The sequence below is a fragment of the Trichosurus vulpecula genome, chromosome 2 (genome assembly GCF_011100635.1).
Source record: "Trichosurus vulpecula isolate mTriVul1 chromosome 2, mTriVul1.pri, whole genome shotgun sequence".
NCBI classification, from domain to species: Eukaryota; Metazoa; Chordata; class Mammalia; order Diprotodontia; family Phalangeridae; genus Trichosurus; species Trichosurus vulpecula.
The window spans coordinates 362,753,198-362,776,688 of record NC_050574.1 but is presented as its reverse complement, the minus strand read 5'-3'; the positions used below and the strand labels follow the sequence as shown (position 1 = coordinate 362,776,688).

The 23,491-nt window shown below is 40.2% G+C and overlaps 1 protein-coding gene across 1 annotated transcript in view; it reads right to left on the bottom strand.

Moving 5' to 3' along the window:
• Nucleotides 1-239: 239 nt before the first annotated feature.
• IMPG2 (interphotoreceptor matrix proteoglycan 2) overlaps nucleotides 240-23,491 on the bottom strand; it is a 110,261-nt gene continuing 87,009 nt past the window's right edge. Inside the window, exons 13-20 of the mRNA XM_036742566.1 lie at nucleotides 22,321-22,645; nucleotides 19,862-21,096; nucleotides 19,050-19,269; nucleotides 8,763-8,973; nucleotides 5,875-6,063; nucleotides 4,749-4,947; nucleotides 4,026-4,105; nucleotides 240-1,802 (exon numbers count right to left, since the gene is read on the bottom strand). Of these exons, the coding sequence (XP_036598461.1) occupies nucleotides 1,790-1,802; nucleotides 4,026-4,105; nucleotides 4,749-4,947; nucleotides 5,875-6,063; nucleotides 8,763-8,973; nucleotides 19,050-19,269; nucleotides 19,862-21,096; nucleotides 22,321-22,645 (2,472 nt within the window). The 3' untranslated portion in view covers nucleotides 240-1,789. The remainder of the gene's footprint in view (nucleotides 1,803-4,025; nucleotides 4,106-4,748; nucleotides 4,948-5,874; nucleotides 6,064-8,762; nucleotides 8,974-19,049; nucleotides 19,270-19,861; nucleotides 21,097-22,320; nucleotides 22,646-23,491) is intronic.

The window sequence follows — 23,491 nt, the reverse complement described above, 5'->3', positions numbered from 1 at the left end:
ATGTTCATAAGAAGCACCCTAGAGAAAGAGGAGCTTGTCTGTTTTGATTCTGAACGAACATAGGTGACAGACATTTCCTGTCTGCAAAGTGAAAAGGAACATAGCAATGCGATCCTGTCATGCCTGATGCATTAACGTAAGAAGGAATGGAATCAGACATTAGGTACTCCACAAGAAAGCAAACAGTAAAAGCCTGGGTTTGCCAATATGTGACATTCTTTATTACAGCAGCTAATACAAAGAACACACTGTCGGGTAGCCAAATGGCGCTTTCCAAATTGAGGTACCAAGAACCAGAGGCATTGTGATTTTCCAACATTCCAGAGCCTGTCAGTAGGAAAATCAAGGCTTTTCCAAGTTCAGACTCACACCCACCAGTCAACTGGCTAAGACTATGCTTAGTTCTGTGGCCTTGAGGTCCCCAACCCCAGAATGGTTAAACTTACCTTTCTCCCTATGAGGAATTTTCTAATTTGATACATGTTCTAGGTAACTTTTTAAAAAAAATACCAAAAATCTGACACTGCGGTATATGCATCATTCAACTCAACTCAATTCAATAAGCATTTATTAAGACCTGCTACATGGCAAGCACAATACTAGGTGCTGAAAATACAAAGACAATCCATGCCCTCAAGGAACTTACATTCTATCTTTGACATTGATTTTTTCAGAACTATTAACAACAATACAGATATAATGAGTGCTGCATCTAGAAACTAAGTCCTGCTAGTGAGAACATTATAGCATACCTCACCACACTGTATCAAAAGATATTTTTGTTTGTTTGTTTTTAATTAGAAAAGAGTCTGTATTACCATGTTCAAATAATATTAAAACTCAGCTTTTGTTCTGATCCAGGTCTGACTCAGGACAGTCTGATGTTTGGTGCTTAGGACTGGAATTAGATGAGATACTCTTAGAGCATATAACAGTTTTTTAAAGGGAAGTTCACTTCAACAATAAGATGGAAAGGATACGCAGCTAAGATACAGCACTGGTTTAGTTGGGCTCAGCTCCCTCTTTCATCATTTGCTACCTGATGTATCCAGTCAGAAGGTCTGTTGACTTGTGGGAAGTCCCTCAATTCTGAGGAGCGCCAACTACTCATGTGCCAGACATTTATACCTTAGGCAACCAGAAAGTCCATCAGTGGTTGCAAATAGTGCCCTCAACCAATTAAGTTTCCAGGACAGTTTCATTCCGTACAGTCTTACTTTTATAGGTCCCAACTAGGTTAATAGCTGTTACTCCTACTACAACTTCCATGAATTAATTTTCAAAAAAAAAAGGTACTTAAAATGAGCAATCTGTTACAATCTTTCCCCTTTTCGCCTAGCTTTCAAGATATGAATAGCTATTAGGTTTCACAACATCTGTATGTAGTACTCTCACCCTATATTCCAGTTTGGAAAACTGAGGCACAGAGATTCAAGTGATGTGCTCAAAGAGAAGGTCAATGGAAGGACTAGGAACAATTGTAAATAGTGATTTTAACTCCTAAAGCCCACCGATCATTCATGTCCTATACCCTACGTACAATATATTTTACAATTTGATTTTTTTTAAATCACATCGATACTTGTAAAGCTCTCTGCTTGAAAGCTAAACTGGTGGAAAAAAATTGGACTGGATGGAGACATTCCCCCAATTCCACCATGCTTAAGGAATGCTTCTTTTTTTGTCCTCGGACTACAATCCAGACACAGGTAACTGTTACAGCCACATCACATTAAAACGGTAGCAAGCAATCTTGTTCTTCCAGTGTCTTTCAAAATTGACGTTTTTGTTACAACAGCTTCCTGCAATGAAAAGGCAGAGACCCCAGTTAATTGGTAAGGCAACAATATCCTGAAAGTTCCACAATTTTATAAGAGAATTAACAAGTGTTTATTAAGTACTTACTCTGTTTCAGGTAGGTGCTGTTCTAAGTGCTAGGGATATAAAAATAAAAATTTCTATTCTCCTTCCAATAATAGGTGTGAGTCTTATGTTTTTAGGATTACTGTTAAGGATTCTATTTCACTTTTTTTTTGATAGATTTTATAAGTTTGGAAATTTCCTCACCAGGAATTCTTTATACCAATGAAATCACAGATCTGGTCCAAAAATAATTGAACTAATAATTTCCCTTGGCAGTCCATGTGCTTAAAAGTTCCCATTAAACTCTCTCTCTCTCTCTCTCTCTCTCTCTCTCTCTCTCTCTCTCTCTCTCTCTCTCTCTCTCTCTCTCTCCCTCTCTCTCTCTGTCTCCCTCTGTCTCTCTCTCTCTCCCTCTCTGTCTCTCTGTGTGTCTCTCTCTGTCTCTGTCTCTCTGTCTCTATCTCTCTGTCTCTCTGTCTCTGTCTCTCTCTGTCTCTGTCTCTGTGTGTGTGTGTGTGTCTTTCTCTCTCTCTCTCTCTCTCTCTCTCTCTCTCTCTCTCTCTCTCTCTCTCTCTCTCTCTCCCTACCCCGCTGTCTTTTTTTCTGAGGATAGTGTCTTTCCAAGGACACTATTATCTAATGCTTAAAAAATCCTGAGGGTACAAATTTAGTCTACAAGCAAGCTTGATAAAACTGACAGAGGATGCAGAGGGAGTATCTCACCCAACATCTCCCCCTTTTCCAACAGATTCAATAATACATTTATTTCTCTGTATTCACAGGATCATAGATCTAGAACTGTAAGGATCCTCAGAGGTCATCTAGTCCAACCCTCTCATTTTACAGATGAGCAAAACTGAGTCCCAGGGTGATTAAATGACTTGCCCAAGGTCACATAGGTGATAAGCATTACAGGTAGGCTTTGAACCTAGGACCTCTAACTCCAGAGCCAAGGCTTAGTCAGTTGCCATCAAAATCCATGAAAACACTAAAGAATGGTGTTGTGCTTCTTTCAGAAGCATCATGAGAGAGGAGATATTGCAAAACTGTGTATATTTCCCTAAAAACAAAATTGGATAAGAGGATCCCAGGTGGAAAAAAAAAACAGATGAGTACAGTGATGCCAAAGGAGAGGAGAAAACAGACCAACATGGAGCCAGCCCCGAAATGAGGAAGTATCTCTGAGGTTTTAAGATGAGTAGGAGACCCCACATGACAGCACTGGTGACCAGGGACAGGTGCCAGACCTGGACATGAGGTTCAAGTTACAGGTCTGTGCACTGGGGGACCCATCCCAAGGCTATCTTTCCCAGCTAGTTTCTCTTTTGTATTCTAACATCAAGCATTCTATCTCAGGTGGGGAGGAGGGATGAGAATCAGCTAAAATATTTACAAGCAGGTTCTCAAGTTGTGTGCTAAAAAATGTAAATTCAGAAAAATAATGTAACTCTAAGACAAAGATATCTTGCTATATGTGACTGTAAAGAACTGTACTTCAAACACTTACTAGCTATGTGACCCTGGGCAAGTCACTTAACCTTGATTGACTCCAAAAAAAGAAGAACTGCAACTAGTTTGGGGAGGGGGGGATGTTTGTTGTTGTTTTTTTAATAGAACCATGTAATATTTTTGCTTTAGGAGTAGAAAAAAATATATAGATGGGATGACACAATGAGATGATAAAAAGATTTAACAAGGCAATCCATTGATAGAATGGAGTGAGGGGGGAGGGGTACCTTCAACATTGGAGGAGATCTAGCAGAGACTGAATGTTTCCCCAAAATTCAGGGATAGAGAAGATACCTGCTTCTAGTAAGAGCTGGACCAGGTGATCTCAGAGGTCCCTTTTGGTTTTGACATTTTATTTTATTCCTTAATAATACAGATAAATACAAAAGTAAACTGAGAGACCTAGTGAAATGAGTATAGTAAGATTCAATAGTGGATGGATATGATGGGATATGTGAGAGCTTAAGGCTAGAATTAAGTGCTCAACTCTAAGAATTTTCTAATGGGACTATCACATAACATTAACATCAGGTTGGGCACCCACCCTGGTGACACATACCATACAAACCAAAATAATTAAACCAATGAAGGCAGCATTACTACTATACAATTTTCAAAAGACTCTGGGCAGAGGCAACATTCCAAATACTTACATTTGATGTTGTCTCACAAATTCTGCAAATTGTTGGTCTTTGGCATAAAGTTCAAAAATCCTGGCTCTCTCTTGAATCTCCTTTTTAAAAAAAAAGCCAGAAAATGCTTTAGAAAAATCTCAAAAACCACAAAACATCTTTAAAAGGGGCTTATGGCACCCCACTACTTTCCACCCATATTCCTCAGGGGAAAAAAAAGCCCATGATCCCTTCAAAGAAAGAGGCAGAGGTTCCAATACTATCTTATCAGTCTCTGTATTAACAGGGACTGAAAAGAAGGGCACTGGCCTGTTACACACCTTCTAATCAAGATAAAAGGAGTTTTTGTATATGTTTTTTCCACAGATGTCCCAAATTTAAACTTATAGTACTCAACGTTATACCATATGTATTATGTCACCTTTGTGCATGCATGCATCAGCACATGACTGTACATTTCATGGTATGGAGACAGATAACCACAGAATAGCTTTCATACTATCAATCTATATATACACATACATATATACGCGTATATATGTATGTGTATATGTATATATGCTATATATAACATCTCTATTACATGTTTATATACTACATACTTGTATATCATATACTTGTTCACAGATACATAAATGCATATATTATATATGTATACATGTGTGTATATATACATGCAGTGCACATATACATAGATGGAGAGGAAATCAAAGAGAAAACTGACCAAGAAACAATGTCGCCCACCTCACTGGTAAGATCACTGTCTTCATAGATGTGCCTGATTTCTTCACTGCTGAAGGCAGCAGGCACCTCTCCACCAGCAGAGCTGTAGGAAGTAAGCTGAGGGTAGCTTCTCCCATACTGCTCATCTCCAGTGATATCACCCTCAAACACGGGGTTGTACTTCACAGCACTCTCGAGGGATGGAGGACTGTCTCTCCTCCTGTTGTAACCGTATAATACAGTCAATCCACAGGATAGTCAACTTTACCTCGGTGATTTTATCTAAGTCAGAATAATTGAATATGGACCTCATGTTGAAATAGAGAGGCTGTCACTAGGAGCTGAAGGCAAACAACAAGGTGTGACTACCAGAAATGTCAAATCTAATCACCAAATATAATGAATGTGCCTGTTTGTTATCTGGTACTTGGCTGACTGATGAGCATATCCACTTTCTGCCTTCTAGGAACATATATTTAAAAAAAAGACTGCTCTGAGAGCAAACTAGTTTGGAAACTTATAGAGAATTTAACAGTGACAGTAATGATTATAATAGCTAACATTTATAGAGCACTTACTATGTGTCATGCACTATGTGAAAGCACTTTACAATAATTATTTCATTTGATCTTCTCAACAATCCTGGAAGGAGGTGCTGTTACAATCCCCATTTCACAGAAGAGGAAAACAGATATTAAATGGCTTGCTCAGGATCACACAGGTAGGAAGCATCTGAGACTGGATTTGAACTCAGGTCTTCCTGACTCCAAGCCCAGTGTTCCATCTACTGTGCCACCAACCTCCTCTAGGAATAAGAATATAATTATGAAGAGGCTAGCATCTGAAGTAGGCTACTCTAGAGACAAAGGGACAGGGAATAATCATGGATTGTGATCACATAACCACCCAAAAGGTCCTGGAGCTCTCCCTTCAAAATGGTGGCCCATTTCCCCTCAGTTTACCACCAGATGAAACCACACCTCCCAAAACAAAGCCTCATTTTTTAGTTCCTGTCCATTCTATCCCAATTGATGATCTGACCATGATTACAATTCAATCTGAGATGATTCAAAATAGCAATCAATCGGGTTCTTCATACAAAAGGGAGAAATGAAGTCACTCCGAAGAGACTTGGGCTTTCACTTACCTGAGAGAACCCTTTCTTTCTCTCCTCACATACTGGTCTCTCAGAGTCCTAGCCAGAAAAAAGAGGACAGCCAAGACTACAAGAAGAAAGCCAATCGCTGAGGCAACAGCAATTCCTATCACCTGGGGTTCCGACATGTACTCTTCACAGTGCTCCCCTCGATACCACCAGTTCTCACCTACACGGCATCTAGAACATAAAAACCCCACCACAAAAACCATATCACCTTCAGAAAAAGTGGTTCAATCACAAAACCAATGGTAGCTCTCACGGTAAGGACCAGAGAGAAGAAAGGACTTAGCGAAAGGTGATAAACGTTAGAGATGAAAGGAAATCTTGTTTTTATTGTTTTTGTTGTTCAATCATTTCAGTCATGTCTGACTCTTCATGACCCCATTTAAGGTTTTCTTGAAAATGTACTGGAGTGATTTGCCATTTCCTTCTCCAGGTCATTTTACAAATGAGGAAACTGAGGCAAACAACATTAAGTGACTTTTCCCAGGGTCACACAGTTTGTGTGTCTAAGACCAGATGTAAAGCTCCTTTATCCAAATCTAACTTGCCCCTTGGAAAATGGGGGGGGATGCTGGTTTTTGGGTATAGTTTAATGTTGCCTCCAACCCTCAAGAAGGCTGAACAAAGCAGGCCTAGATCACAGCAAGAAAGAACAGGACTAGAAGTATGTAACCTAACTAGAGGGAATAAAATGTGTAGACAGGAGTTTAAGGACCCTGGTACTTTCTTCTTTCGGCCTCTCTTTCAGCAGGTAGAGTGCTGGACTTGGCGTCAGAAAGACCTGAGTTTAAATCGAGCCTTAGACCCTTACTGACTGTATGACCCAGAGCAAATCACTTTAACCTCTCTTTCTTCCGTCAGTTTCCTCAGGTATAAAATGGGGATCATGATAGTACCTGTGTTGTAGGGTTGTTGTGAGGATCAGATGAAATGATAATTGTAAAGTGCTTAGCACAGTACCTGGTACATATGAGGTGCTTAATAAATGCTTGTTCCCTTTCCTTTTCTTTCCTTGCAATTGAGTCAGGCTAGCTCTGTTCTTGGGCGCATTCTTTTCCCTTTCAATGGACCCAAAGAGAATTTTCTCTTTTCTGTTCCTCTTCTCAAAGGTGGAGCAAAAGAGAGCATCATGGCTCCCCACCCATTCTATGACCAGTGGTGTAGAGAAGGCTGCTCTTCTGGTGAGAAAAAGTGTCCTCCGTTTTCCCTCTTTTGGCTTGTAGTTGGGGAGATGCTTGGTCTTGTGTCAATGTAGACCTAACACAGCCCTGCAGCATTATCCATGGCCAGCTTTCTCTCAGAAATAATTGTGTTCTCAGAGAGATCATTGATTTACCCAAGTCCACCTGACTCCAGAGGCATATGGTGGAGAAAGGCATAGAGCCCAGGTCTATGTGACTGGAACTGTGGCTATTCCATGCAACAGGAAAGGGGAGAAGCCACATGGAATGGACAGAGTTACATTATACTCTGGTTTGAGATTGTCGTGAAGAATTTTATTTTCATATTACATGCGAGTCATTTCAAGAGGATTTGAATGTGATTCCTGAGCTATGAATTTTCCCTGGTGGTCTATGTGCTTTGAGGTTTTCATTTAAAAACTGCAGGTGTTTATTCAGTAAGATTCAGCAGGGCAGGCACTCTATTGGCCACTGCCAATGGCCCTCAGTAAAAAGAGTGAAACTGAGCCTTTAGAAACTTACAGTAGAGCAGTCACATGAACCGTTTCTGATAGAAGGATGGGAGGTAAGATAATTGCTGGAAAAAAGTATAGTTTTGCTTTATCTCACACAGAGTTATTGTGGGCGAAAGTACTTTATAAAACTTAAAATATTTTGCAAGTATGATTATCCTGCTTCTTTGAGTTACTCACTATGTGATCCTGGTCAAGCCTCTTAGCTTCTCTGATTCTGACTTTCCTTAGTTTTGAGGTGATAATAATAATAACATGTGTTCTCTTTCCCAAGACTAATATGCAAATCAAATGAAATGATGAATGTGAAAGTGTCTTGTAACCTGTAAAACATTATACCTATGTAATGTATTAATAATGATGATAATAGACATTGCATAACTAAGATCTCCTGATAAATTCAGGCTCAATGCAGCATGTTTGCCAATGAAGGTCCCTCCCATAGCACCATATTTCTCTGGAATATTGCCTTGAGTTCTCTTGATCTTCCCAGAGAGTTCAAGCTAACTGATAAAACTGGGCATAAATCAAAGAGTAGTTTTCCACAAGAACTGAACAAGACACTCATTCATTTAATAACATATAACATTTATGTAGCTCTTACTGTGTGCCAGGCACAGGGGCAATGAGGTGCCCCAGTAAATAGAGTGCCTGGGCCTGGAGTCAGGAACACCTGAGTTCAGATCTGGCCTCAGACACTTACTAGTTGTATGAGCCAGGGCAAGTCACTTAACCCCATTTGCCCCAGTTTCCTCATCTGTAAAATGAGCTGGAAAAGGAAATGGCAAACCACTCTAGTATCTTTGCCAAGAAAATTTCAAATGAGGTCACAAAGAGTCAGACATGACTGAAACAACTGAAGAACAATAAAATGTGCCAGGCACATTTACAGTTATTATTTCATGTGGTCCTCACAACAACCCTAGGAGGTGAGTGCTGTTAGTATCTACCTTTACACACGAGGAAATTTAAGCAAACATTAAATGATTTAGCCAGAATCACACAGCTAGTAAGTATCTGAGGCTGGATTTGAACTCAGATCTTCCTGATCCCAAGACCAACAGTCTATCTACTGACCCACCTAGCTGCCATCTAAAATGTAAAATCCTACGGGTGCATACTTTGCTATAAATAGTAGTATTCCAGCCCTATGAAATAAAAATGCCTGCTAATAGCCTACCTACAAATGGCCCCATGCCCAGGGATAATGTCACACTTTCCATCATTCAGGCAGAAATCTGATTGTAGCTCACAGACACTCTGACAGGGCAGTCCTTGGAGACTCTGGTAACCAGGGTAACATATGCATTCTGCTTCTCCACTCCAGCGGTTGACCACACACTCAGAAAACTCATTGCAGGCTTGGAACTTGCAAGGGTCGGCTTGATCACCTGAAAATTCAAACAAAGCAGAAAAGGGAGCCTACTCAGTGAGGCTCCTAGAGTTGTGTTCCATTGGCTTGGCCTTTGAGGACCAATAGTCACCTCCATCCCACCATGGGAATCATAGGATCCAAGATTTAGAGCTAGAAGAGACCTCGGAGTCATTGAGTCCCACTCTTTCATTTTACAGGGAAGGAAACTGAGACCCAGAGGACTCATGCCATTTGCCCAAGCTAGGGGTAGTGACTTCTACATAGCGAGCAGGTATCTGAGCTGAGATTCAAACTCAAGTCTTCCTCACTCCAAGTGCATTTACTTCATGACAGTGGAGTAGGGCCTTAATAGGTAGCTTTCTATTTTTCCTGAATCTGCTTCTCATCATAAGTAGTTAGGTGGTACAGTGGATAAAGTGCTGGGCCTGGAGGCAAGAAGACCAAAGCACAAATCCAGTCTCAGACACCTACTAACTGTGTGATCCTGGACACTCGACCTAATATCTGTTTGCCTCAGTTTCCTCAATTGTAAAATAAGGATAATGACAACACCTATATCACAGAGTTGTTGTGAGGATTAAATGAAATAATATCTGTAAAGTGCTTGGCACAGTTTCTGGCACATAGTAGGTCCTATGTAAATACTCATTCTCTCCCTCCTATCCTTCTTTAGGACTGGGAACTCAAGAGAAGGAATTTCCTCAATTGAGTGGATGCCCATCAACTGAGGAATGACTGAACAAGTTGTGGTATATGAATGTAATGGAATACTATTGTTCCATAAGAAATGATGAGCAGGAAGATTTCAGAAAAACCTGGAAAGACTCACATGAACTGATGCTGAGTGAAGTGAGCAGAACCAGGAGAACATTGTACACAGTAACAGCAACATTGTTCGATGACCAACTTTGATAGGCTTAGTTCTTCTCAGCAATGCGATGATCTAAGACAATTTCAACACTAAAGATGGAAAATGCTATCCACATACAGAGAAAGAACCATGGAGTCTAAAGGCAGATCAAAGCATACTATTTTCTCTCACTTTTTTTTTGGTTTGTTTTTTCCTTCTCATAGTTTTCTGATTCTTCTGATTCTTCTTTCATAACGTGACTCATGTGAAAATATGTTTAATATGATTGTACACATACAGCCTATATCAGATTACATGCTGTCTTGGGGAGGGGGAAGGGAAGGGAGGGTGGAAAAATCTAGAACTCAAAATCTTATCAAAGTGAATGTTGAAAACTAAAAATAAATAAATAATTTTTTAAAAAGATAAGGAATTTCCTCTGCTTCTTTCTCTGAAATTTATAGTCTTAGAAAGTTGTCTTTGAGCATTATTATATTATTATATAATATTAAATGGCGTGCCCAAGCTTATATAATTATTATATGTCAGAGAATTTGAACCCAAGTCTTCCATACTTTGGGGACAGCTTCATGGAATTCACTATGAAATTCTACCTCACTCTGCAGGTAATATCCGCAGGAAAACAAGAATAAAGGAATTTTTAAAGCTAGAAAGAGCTGTATAAATTATCTAATATAATCTCTTCATTTTTCTCAATGAGGAAATTTGGGTCTAGAAAAGTTAATGATTGCCTCAAGTCAGTTTGTTAGCGATAATTCATGACAGCGTTTGTTGGCTCCCAAGAGCCAACTCTGCTCACTCTCTCACAACTCTCCCCACTGCTGCCTTCAGAGATGACCTCTGAACTCTAAACAGTTTTGATTTTTCCTCCACTGAAGTCCTTCTCTAATGCTTCATGGTAGCCTAGAGATGACAATAGGTTTTCAAAGGCTGAGTAAGCAGGGTATAAGCTCTGGTGAGCCTGCTAATCTTGATGGTTTTTTTTTTTTTGTTCTTGTCCAGGCCTATGATTTCATCAGAAAACAGTACTCCTAGTGATGATATTCTCTCTATAAAAGCAAACTGCTATAAATTTTCCTAGAGAATTGCTTGGGGCAGTGATTTGCTCAGGTTAATACAATGAGTATGAGTCAGGAGCAGGACTTCTACCCAGTTTGTACTGACTTAAGACCAGCCCTTTATCCATTGTGGATAAGCTTAAATTACAGGCCTAGTGATGTCTATCACATGAGGACCAGCCTAGCTAAGTTAGGAGAGGTTCATCACAAGTGGGACTGCAGAGTGATGCTTCTCCCATCACAGCAATTCTCAAGGACCATCTACTAAGATAAGATGATATCCAAAGTTAGCAATCTGCATCGGTAAGAGGTTACCCATTCCTAAGAAATTCCCAGTCCTTGGATATGTAAGCATTTTAACTTTTTAACATATTTCACGTGCATTGTTTTATTCTGTCAGAACAAGCCTAAAAGGTGTTCATAGCCATGACTGACAGATAAGGAAAGTAAGAGTCAAAGAACCAAGACCACAGTAAGTGCCAGAGCCAGGTCTAGAATCTGGGTCTTCTGAAAAAAAAAAATTCCAGGCATTAAATCCATATACTGATTTGAAGTTTCTCTTACATTTGGGTTAATTCCAGGGACATTATCCTGGTTTTCAAATGGTACTGTATATAGTACACAGAGAACCCAGCTTCAGAGCCATCATAACCTGTGCAAAAGTCACATACTTGGCTATGTGACCTTGGGCAAGTGTGTTGGCAGTCAAAATGGGCTCTTAGCACTTAGTTCAACCAAGTGCCTCTGAAAAGTTTGGCCTTTAGTTCCTTGATTAAATTAGGAGTCCTTGATGACCTCCTTGCCTCAAGGGAAAGCCTAGTTTACATGGGTTTGAGTGACACATTTGTGACATCAGAAGCTTTTAGACTACGTGGGTTTAAGTCGCATTTTGGTGATGATTTTAGGTCACATGGGTGGGGGGTCACACCTGTGACTCACCCTTGACCCTGAAAAAGATATAAAACCAGGGGTTAGCTTTCTTTTTTTCGGAGCTCCGATCCACAGCCATGGCGGCGCACGCAACTCTGGGCCAACCCTTGTTATGAGCTCCTGGGCTGAACTTAGATGTTGGTAACTATGAATTGTATTTGACTTGTCTGTCTATGTTTGTAATTTGTTTGTATTTGCTCTGAAGTTCAGGGTGATGGCTTTTTCCCCCAAACTAAGTGAAGGGTATTCGTATGCTGGATTAAAGTAAACTTCTCAACCCCTTAAAGTTGCTTTCCTTAGTAAAGCAGATCAAAAGAACCTGAGCTTGCAGCGTTCTGTGAGCTGGTTGTTGTTGATTTCACACCCCCCACAGCAGCTGCTAGCAGGATTGTTGAAACAGCAAGTCACTCAATCAAAAAATAAAAATGTTTTCAAATGTCACCTGATGCAGCTGAGTTCTAGAGAATTATTTTACTTACTTCACTGAAGAAGTATAATTTAAAACTTCCCTTAAAAGGATACACTATTTCAACTCTCCCATGAGCCACAGAAATGAGTTTTGCATCATCTTGTTCACTGATCTTTTTCAAATCCCACTAAAGCCTAGGGCCATGAACCATGAAAACAGATTGCAGTGTTCTACTTAAGAAATATTCGGATGCTTCAAAAGCAACTGTACATGCTTTGAGATTCAATACGAGTTTCATCTACCACTTGCCATTTCCAACCCTGCCCTCCTCCACCTCACTGGGTTCTATATTTCTCCCCACACTGTGTTTTGTGTCAAACATAAAGGGATATATTTCAGACAAAGAGCAGCTGCCGACTTCAGGGGAAGATACAGAAAGACCACAGCAGCCTCTAAAAAGGCTAGATCATAACAAAGAACAAAAGAGAATTTTGAGGTAGGAAAAAACCAGTAACAACAACCAACTGTGTGTAGTACCCTGCTGTCATGTGAAAACTGATTCTTACCATTTTAAAAATAATTCCATATGGGATGACCTGGTGATGGGAAGACCCTCCATAGCTACGACCTTTTCACCTTTATTTTTCACCCTTCCCTGGTTGGGTTTGCCCAGAACACAACAGTGCTGCTTTCCTATTCTCATGGCTTTAGATAAGTTGGAAATCACCAACTGATTAATTTCAGTAAGATGGAGAACCACCAAGCCTTACTATCTCCTCTGACACTGACTCTGCAAGGTTCTCCTGGACTTACCATCTGCCCTGTTTCGATGCCCTGTAAATGCCTAGCATTGTCATCTGGCCTAAAGACCCCCCTCCACTTCATCCATAGGTCTTTCAAGTCTTTCTCTCCACTGTGAAGCCGAAATTTCATTTACATATTGCCTCCCCCAGTTAGAATGTAAACTTCTTGAGAGTAAGGCCTATCTTATGGTTTCTCTTTGTATTCCTAGCACTTAGCATAGTGCATGATTTTTCATTCACTCATCATCCATTTGAGAAAAAACAATACCCAGAAAGACGAAGCCCCGAAGGCCATAATCAACTCAGAAAGATTCAATGTACTGACCAAAGTCCTTCCATCCTACTCTGGTTCTAGTACCTGTTCTTAGCAGGTGCACAATTCAAGTTCTGCTGCCTTGGCAGTCTGTGGGAGCCCCTACCAGGACTTTCAACCCTGCCCGAGCCCATAAATGTGCTGAAGTACCAAGGGGATTGAAGATTAAGATTCCACTATATGTTTTTACAATCCATCCCCTTGATCTTGAATACTCCTTTCAGATGTTTGCCATCAGAAAGCAATTTAAACTAGGTCTGGAATGGAACCTTATGGAAAATGTCTGTAGTGTTTCTGAAACATATGACATAAACATAATGAATATAAGTCCCAAGTTCTTAGCTAATCTTGAGAAACTGGTTGTGCAAAAGTGCCCATAACCCAAAATGCCTGTAATTGTAGCATCATACTGGTCCAAATATAATATGCTCCTGAGTATAGGTTATATCTCTAAAATGAAATCTCTCTTAAAGTAAAATTTATATGTGTATATACATATATGCATATATGTTATGTGTATACATATATATGATGCATATATGCATTTATGTATAATATGTACATACATTCGACCAAAAAATTTTTATATCATTACATTTAAATATAGATGCGACTCACTTTTATCATAGCTGCCATGATGACTGTCATTTTTTGTAGTATTTTGAAAGCAATTAGAGCTAGCACTCTGGTTTTATGTGTCATAACTAAAATGTTAAATGCACTGATTTATTCCATTTCTTGGTGAAGATAATGTTTTATAAATAGCATAGAATATGATAATGATCTCAGGCAATTCAGGCCATAAATACATTTGGTATATACTACGTAAAGTACTGTGCTAGGTATCGAGGGAGATACAATATGTACGACAGACAAATAGGTTCTTTGAGGACATGAACTATTTCATTTTTTAATTTTTTTAATCAGCCATCTGGCACCAAGTAAATATGTTTAACTTTTTTTTAATATTGAATGAAGAGGAAAAGATAATTCCACCTGGGGAGATCAGAGATGTCTTCATGGTTGGGGGATCATTTAGCCCAGGCATTAAAGGGGAGTAGGATTGAACAAGCAGAGAAGGAGAAAAACATTCCAGGCAAGAAGGGAAAGCAACGGCAAAGGCCCCAAAGGGCAGAGCACAGCCACTGAGATCTATTCCAGCTCAAAGTCGATGTCTCTATGTTCAAAGTGCATGAAGAATCCTGGGAAATGATAACTAAAAGGTAAAATGAACTAAAGTATGGAAGATGTCATGCTAAGAAGTTTGGATTACATCTGTCACTCAGTCAACTAACATTTATTAATCTCCTACTCTGTGTTAGGCACTGTGCTAACAGTCCCTGATCTCAAGGAGTCCACAGTCTAATAGAGAGACAAGATGCAAACAACTATCTATAAATAAGATCTGTACAGGATAAACCAGATGTAGTTTCAGAAGGAAGGCACTAAGATTAAGGTAGAAAGTCTAGGAAAAGTTTCTTTCAGAAGGTCAGGTGTTAGCCAGTACTTGAAGGAAGCCAGAGATGCCTGGAGGCAAATGCTAGGAGGAAGACATTCCAGGACAGCCAGTGAAAACGCTCAGAGTTGAGATAGTGTTTTATGTGTGACAAAGAACAAGGAGACCGATGTTGGACTGCAGAATATGTTGAAGGACATAAGGAATAAAAGATTAGAAAGAAAGGGGTCATTTTATCAAGGTCTTTAAATGCCAGAGGATTTTATATTTGATCCAGGTGATAATAGGGACTTGAGTTTATTGAATGACATGACATGATGCTTTAGGTGCATTAATTTGACAGCTGAATGGAAGACTGATTGGAGTGAGGAGAACACTGAGATTCACCAGCAGACTATTGCAATAGTCCAGGCATGAAGTGACGAGGGCTGGCAATAGAGTGGTAGCAGTGACAGAGTATCAGGCCATAGGGAAACTTTATTTGGTGATATGGTATGAAGGAGGGGAAAGGGTAGTAAACAAGATTACCATGCATTAGGATTATTATTCTGGTGGTATGTGTCAAGGATGGATTGGAGGAGGAGGAGAAAAGAGAAAGAGAGAGAGCCTAGCTAGGAAGGTATTGCAATATTGCAAATAGTACAGGTCTGAGGAGGTGACAACAGAAAGGAAGGGGAAAGTGGTCAAGAGAGTTTTGGAAGCAGAATTGATTAGACTTAGCAACTGAGTGGATGTGAAGTGAAGGAGAGAAAGGAATCAGATGTTTCACTGAAGTTTCAAATGTAAGTGACTGGTTGATATACATGGAGTTTTTCAGTAAATTTTTCAATAACTAGAACAGCAGTGGGGAACCTTTGGCTTCAAGGCCACATGTGGCCCTCTAGGTCCTCAAGCATGACCCTTTGACTGAATCCAAACTCCAGTTCTGTGAAGTTTGGATTCAGTCAAAGGGTTGCACTTGAGGACCTAGAGGGCTATATGTGGCCTCCAGTCACAAGTTCCCCACCCCTGAACTAGAGCAATTTATATTTTTAAAAGCTCACTGAAAGATTATAATAGCTTTTTTTTAACTAAAATAACTGACAAGCTTACCAATATTTAATATTTTACTGACAAATTTTTAAAAGGTGGTAGATTCTAATCACTGGCATAGAATAATCAGTATATACAGTGGAGAACCTCAACTTCAATATTGCATTTGAGGGTGAAACATTGGTGTCTTGCTGTTTGAATAGAGATATTTGAAGACAAAGGTGAGGTTCCAGTGGGACATGCCAGTGTGGAGGGGTGGTGTGACATGGAAAGAGTACAAGATCTGAATACTGAATTTGAAGAACTGCGCCTGGATTAGAACCCTAGCACTCCTGCTCACTGGCTGGGTGACTTAGAGTAAGTCACTTAATTTCCCTTGGCCTCCATTTCTACATTTATAAAATGAAGAAGTTGGACTAAGTGATTTCCAAAATCCCTTTCAGCTCTAAATATTAAAGCACGTTTGTCAACAGAGGGAAAGAAATCCCTGGAAAAGGATATATTGAAGATTCAAGATAAAGGGGATAGTGATGGATCAAAGTCCTAGAGGATGTGGGCAGCAATAACCTTGAGGATGTAGACAGAGAAGTCTTGTAAGGAGGAGGCGAAAATCTTCCTCATAAAAAATAAGAAAGTAGAGAAATGTGATATGGAAAGGAAGGAAGCTAAGAATACACCTATCAAATGACCTCCATCTTATTAATGAAGTAGGAAATGAGGTCATCAGTTGAGAATGAAAGGGCAATGTGACAGTAGGGGCTTGAAGAGAATGAAAAAGCAGTCAGAAGGAAATGATCACATTTGACTTAAAACTGGGAGATGGGCTAGGTCATTTCCGCTGCCCTTCATGGGTAACGGATTGGTCTTTCCTGGTGCCAGAGTCCATCTGCTTTCTCCCAAGGGAAATGACAAAACCTTTTCCATAATTATCTTGAATGAAGAAAGAAATGAAAACACAAAGTTTTTAAAAATAAGACAAATAATTCTAGTCTAGCCAATCCCCTTTATCCCCACCCAAACCCATGATCTCTTTTGATGTGGAGGGTGGCAGTGTGGATGAGGGATGAAATTCTAGGATCCAATATCATCTTCTGTATCCATGTGCCAGACTTGACTCATATTCTATCACCAATAGATAGTGGCAACTAACGTCAAGTCATCCTTAAAAATAATGATGCAATGATTAGCTTGGATCATGTTTTTATGACCCTTTTTTATGCTCAACCTCTCTGGAGAGGGCATTTAAAGGAAGTACATGTACAATTTATATGGAATCTGGGCAGCCACTGCATCTTCACCTCTGCCTCATAAAATCACTAGCATCCTTCATAGCTCAGCTCAAGTGCCATTCCCTGTAGTATATCTATCTTGATTATCCCAATCACTAGTCTTTACCCTCTGGTAATATATACTTTATAAATATTTCATACATGTATACATATTTCATGCACATATTGTATATATTTCATATATATTATATATTTCAAACAATTCTTTGTATATATTTCATATTTTATTTTCTATGTACACATTTTCCCCCCAGTAGAATATAAGCCAACACCTTAGTTCAAGTCCTATAGCTTGGATTATTGCAATGGCCTCCTAGTTGGTCTCTCCCTGTTCTAAATTATCTTTCACACAGCTGCCAAAATGATTTTCCTTACGCACAGATCTGACCAGGTCACTTCCTTACTCAAACAACTCCAGAGGTAGGAGCCTACTGTTTCTAGGACAAAATATAAACTCTGATTTTTAAAGCCCTTAACAATCTGGCCCCAATCTATCTCTCTAGCTTTATTGCACATTACTCCCCTTCCCACACTCAACATTCCAACCAGAATGGCCTTTTTTCTTTGGTCCTCACACTCTGTCTCCAGCCTCTGATTTTGTACTAGCTGCCCCGAATGCTTGGAATACACTCACCCTTCGTATCTACTTCATCGAACTCTTCAGCTCCTTTAAGACCCAGATCAAGCACCACCTTTTTTCTCTACATGAAACTTTTCCTGATCCCTCCAGACGCTGGTGAGCTTCCTCCTGAAGTACTTGGTATTTACCTGCCTGGTATGGATTTCATATTGATTCTGTATGCTCTTACATATGTACATGGTATTTCTCCCAGTGCCATGGAAGCTCTTCGAAAGCCAAGGATTCTGTTGCTTTTCGTGTTTATGTTTCCAGTACTTATTAGCATGATGTCTGGCACAAAGGAGGCACTTACTTCATTAATACTAGTTAAAGTGAACTCTTCATTTCACACATTCACACATTCACAGGAAGCTAAGGAATAAAGAGATAACCACCAGAGGCAGCAAGGAGGCTCCATGAATAGAGCTCTAGAATTGGACTTAGGAACACCTGAGTTCAAATCCTGCCTCAGACACTTACTCATTGTGTGACCCTGGGAAAAATCATTTAACCTCTGTTTGACTCAGCTTCCTCAGCTGTAAATGGGGATAGTAACAGAGTCTACTTCCCAGGGTAGTTGTAAGGGTCAAAGGAGATAAAATTTGTAAACCACTCAGCACAGTGCCTGGCACATAGCTGACACTAATAAATACTTGTTTCCTCACTTCTTTATCCAGGACAAGTACATCAACTTCTACCAACATGAGAGAACCATTGGTTTCCAGGAAGAAGCTATGTGGCCAGTAACCAAATATACTCAACGTATCTAGCATAGACGATTCCACTGGTGGTGGACAAATTGGAAAGAGATGAGGAAGACAGATGAGGGAATACCACTGCAGAATGTTGTATAGACTACTGTCAGATGCAGTCATCATTTTTGTGTAAATGTTTTTCTTTATACAGTGGAGGTCCCACTGATTGGGATGGAGACATCTCGAGAAATGGCCATGATATAAAAACACAAGCCAATGCTAAGGAAAAGAGAAGGGAATAAGCATTTATATAGTGCCTACTATGTACCCGGCACTGTGCGAAGTGCTCTACCAATATCTCATTTGATCCTCAAAACAATATATAGCACAGGCACACTTCACAGCTGAAGAAAATGAGATAGAGGTCAGGTGATTTGTCCAGGATCACACAACTAGTAAGTGTTTGAGGTTGAATTTGAAGTTGGGTCTTCCTGACTCCAGGCCCAAGGTTCTATCTATCATGCCACCCAGCTGCCAATAAAATTCATTATTTAAAGAAACTAAGCCATGCAAGTCATTACTGCATTGTCCTAGAGCCTCATGGTCAGAATCATTACCTGATTCTACATCCAGGGAATATTTATCAATGGCCAGGTTCATGGTTTGGTAGGCAGTGTTGCAGAAGTCTTCCAGAATTGTATACACAGCATTATTGACATTGTGAGGTACAGGTTTAGCAAACTTCACCCGGCTGTTCACCACGATGCTGCCGTTTCTGAAGTTCAGGATTTCCAGATTCTGGAATCCAGTGAGATTTGATTGAAGATAGGGAACTAGCTACCATCCATGAGAAAGGAGAACAAGTTTATGAACAGGAAACTTACCCGTTAGGCCTCCCCCGCCCCATTTTTCCCCAGCGACATTCCCATACCTGATTCATCCTGTACCTAATGAAATTTATTTATTAACATTAATTAGCTGCTCAGATACTGCAGCACTTCTCCAAGATATATGTTATTAAAGAATATAAAATAATTTTCATATACCCTGACCTCCCTTGGCTTATACTAAGGAATCAAATTGAAGTATAACAGTATCAAAGGCATTGCTGTTCCTGGGGATTGGCCTTACCACTTTAAATATTACTTTCAAAAAAAAATAAGCCTATTTCAATCCCAGAGTTCCTGGGGCGAAGGCCTTAGATTGCTAGCGCAGCTTGCCACACCTATGCCAAATGTGCTCCTTCCTTAGATCAGTTCCCCAGGCAGCCACCTGAAATCATTTTTCCCCACCCTCAACTTACAATGTTATTTGTAGATGGTGGATAATGACCAACAATAATAAAAGTTCTTCCTTTCTTAGTGCAGATACGTATGTTTTGTGTATTTGTGTAGTGTGCCCAAGCATTATATTTTACTTATGCTCTTACCAGTTCTAAGAATCTTTGTTCCAGTGCTTTATATTCAGGAGAGTTTTTGTTAAACAGGTCCTCTGAAAACAGCATGTTCGTCACCCGAAGGCTAAAGAAGACAACCAGAGGGCCTGTTGTCTGGGAGTAATTTGGATAGGCTCTCTGTGTGGGCCAAACTACATCAGCTCTCTCAGTGGAGAGCATATTAGTAGATATTTCCACGTGGCTACCAACAATGCTACTGTCTTCTTGGTTGAGCGCAGGCTGGTGGTATCCTGTGCCCACTTGGTCCAGTTCTAATGAAATGTCCTGTACATCCATGATAACATCATCCTCCAGGTTGATGGAGCTGAGGGTCGGAGACAACTTGGTGGAGTCAGAAATGGAGGCTCTAGACAGGAGGGTGACAATATTACTTTCTGAACTTGCCATTGTGTCTTTGGCTGGTCTCCCAAGGGAGGAAGTTGTTGGCTGAATTACATCTAGCTCAGATAGCCTAGTCCACAAAGGTCCCATGCCTGACTTTCCTGTTGAAATGTCTATATCAGATAGTTCTGTGTTAGATGACTCTAAAATTTCACTTGGCTTCTGTTCTTTGGAGGATTCTATTTTTTCTAGCCTATCAGTAGAAGCAGAGGCTATTGTAGATTCTGATAGGAAGGGTGGTTTGGGTACAAAATAATGATCAGTCGAGGTTGCCTCTGATGTGTGCGCCAAGGAATACGCAGGAACAGATTGAGTTGTCATAACTCCAAAGATGGAACCATTAGCCTTAAGGGCAGCTTCAAACTCATCAAAAAGCCCCCCTGCTTGATCAGTTATGGCTCTTTCTAGGTCCTCCTCTTTGCTTTCAACTGGCAAAAGTGATTCCTCAAATTCAAGCCAAGATTCAGGTGGAAGTTCAATGCCATGATGCAATAAAGGCTTGCTCCACGGCTGAGTAGGCAGCTCTTGCCCAGATCCTGAACCTGATTGATCTTCAAATAAGGGTCCACTTTCAGGGTATATTTCTGGTTGAAAAATGCTCACTTCTAATTGATCCTTGTCTGGGGAAGCCAACGGATCCAAGCCAAAAGGGGGAGCAATTTCTATGGCAAGAGAATCCAATGTGGCTGGAGAGGTCAAAGTTGATAAAGAAGTCAAAGGCAGCTCAGAGTCATCTATGGATGGCATTGGCATGAGAGGAAAAGGTGGATTTGAAGTCAGTAGATCGAAAGAAGAAAAACCTTCTGGCTCTTCCACACTCGTTAATCCTAAAAATAAAGTTTTCCATTAATTGTAGCTTATGTTTGATTTCTGCATTCTGTTCCTAGTTCTCTGAGAATGGCTGGCCATCATGTTTTTCTCATCAAGTTATCAGGGTCAGTGGCTGGCTTTGGCTTTGCTAAGTTCAGCAGCCGGCAAGTGGACCTGACAGAGTCTTTGGGAAGTGGAACAATGGTGCTTGTGAATACAACCTGATTCTCCCTGAGGGGGATGACCAGACCTTGTTCAATGTTAAAGCAATTTGTCTTCAAATACTTACTCTTTTACCCCATAAAAACAGAAAGGTGCTGAAAAGCAGACTGACCAGAAAGAAACTGGATCCAAATGGGAACTTAGAAGAAAATTCCCTAAGAAATTTTACCTGTCACTGAGCGGGGTCAGCTCACCCATTCCCAATTTCTCGGTTCCTGTCATTGGCAACCACCATCTTCTGAGTCCTCAAATTCAAAAATCTTGAGCCTTTTTTCTTTTATTTCTCTTTGTCATCCTCCTCTTCCTCACTACTAAACTGATTCTTTCTCCACAATATCTCTCAGACCGAGTCCTTCCTTCTACATCTACAATCCTAAATTTAGCCCCATTCTATGATAAGCTTATGCCTGGATTATTGTAATGATTGTGATATGCCTTGTTAGTATCTCCTTACTTCTAGTCTCTCCATCTCCAATTCATCCTGTGGCACAATGCTAGTCTTAGGGTCAAGAAGACCTAGGTTCAAGTCCTACCTCTGACATTTAGTAGTAGCATTACCCTTCTGTTGTTCTTCAGTAGTGTCCAACTCTTCATGACCCCATTCTGGGGTTTTCTTGGCAAAGATATTGGAGTGGTTTGTTATTTCCTTCTCCAGCTCATTTTGCAGATGAGAAAACTGAGGCAAACAGGATTCAGTGATTTGCCCAGAGCCACACAGCTAGTAAGTGTCCAAGGCCATATTTAAACTCAGGAAAATGAATCTTCCTGATTCCAAGCCCAGTGCTCTATCTACTGCACCCCTTAACCTGCCCTCTAATCAAATCCTCCACTCTCACCTAGTTAATTTAATTGTTGTCCCCTTTTCACAGGTTTCTTCATTTTTCTTTCCTGCCCTTCACATGCCATTTTTCCTCAAGGAATGCTTTCCCTTGCCTCTTTCCACTGCTGTTTCCTGCTCCTCGTGCAAGGCAGAGTTACTAATAAAATTTGGAAGAAAGTGCAATGATACTGTTACTCACCATCCTCTAATAAAGCAGGTCCAGAAGTCCATTCCTTAGGAGCCACAGGCAAGCCAGTCTGAGGCACTGCTGGGGTGACAGAATGAAGAGTGAGGCTGCTACCCTCTAAAACATCTGGGGGAGAAGTGGAGCCCACCTTCGAGGGAAGGGGTAATTTTGATGGAGACACTAAATCTGCTGGAGGGCTCTCTGATTTTGACCAGAGCTCACTGCCAGTGGATGAAAGAGCCCCAGAGATGAAACCTGGTTTGGTGAAATCAAGTGGTGAACTACTCCTGGCAGTTGATTCATCTGCTGAGGGCCATTCAGCTTGAAGGGTATTATCCTGAGGGGAAAAAAAGGCTGAATCATATCTTAGAGAAAATAAACACAGGAGGAAGAGTGAAAGTGATGCCTGCCTAATTAAATTTCCTTTCCTTCCTGAACTTTTTTCATTATAATGATAGTTTTGATGTGTTGTTAAAACAAAGTCTACTGAACTGCATTTTTGTACTTATGGTGAGCTAGAGTTAAAGACCGAAATATATAATCACAGCAGGGGAGGCCAATTAGCAAAATTGCATCATCTTGAGAGGTAGTTACTGGGTTTCCTTCCTTTTGTAATAAAGAGATTAGACTCAACAATTCCTAAGATCCCTTTCAGCTCAAACGTTCTAGGATTCTATTCTATTTAAAATTCTTTCCATTGCACCATAATACCATTACATAAGAACTGATCATTTTACTCAAGCCATTTATCTTAATATTGTTCATTATGATTGTTGTCCTTCATTCTCAAAGAGGAAATGGCATCACTATGTTACAGTCGAGTGTATCTGACTGTGGCTGATCAAACCAGTACAAGCCTAGAAGGCTCTACCACAGATCGGGCCCAAATAGTCTACAGGAATATTTAGAGTGGAAATGTCCCTAAATTTGTTTCGTACTTACGTTTTTAAATATATATTGTGTCCACATGTGCATATGCATATATACGTATCTGTGAGCATGTATGCATGTACTTACACATACTTACACATTTGGTTGGCTAATCAAATTTTCCATTTAACTACCAAAAAATGCATTAAGTATTCTTGAGACACATAAGAAAAGGATGTGCTTATAAAAAAAAGAAGCCCACCTTGCTATAAGTGGGGTGTGTGTGTGTGTGTGTGTGTACATGTGTGTATAT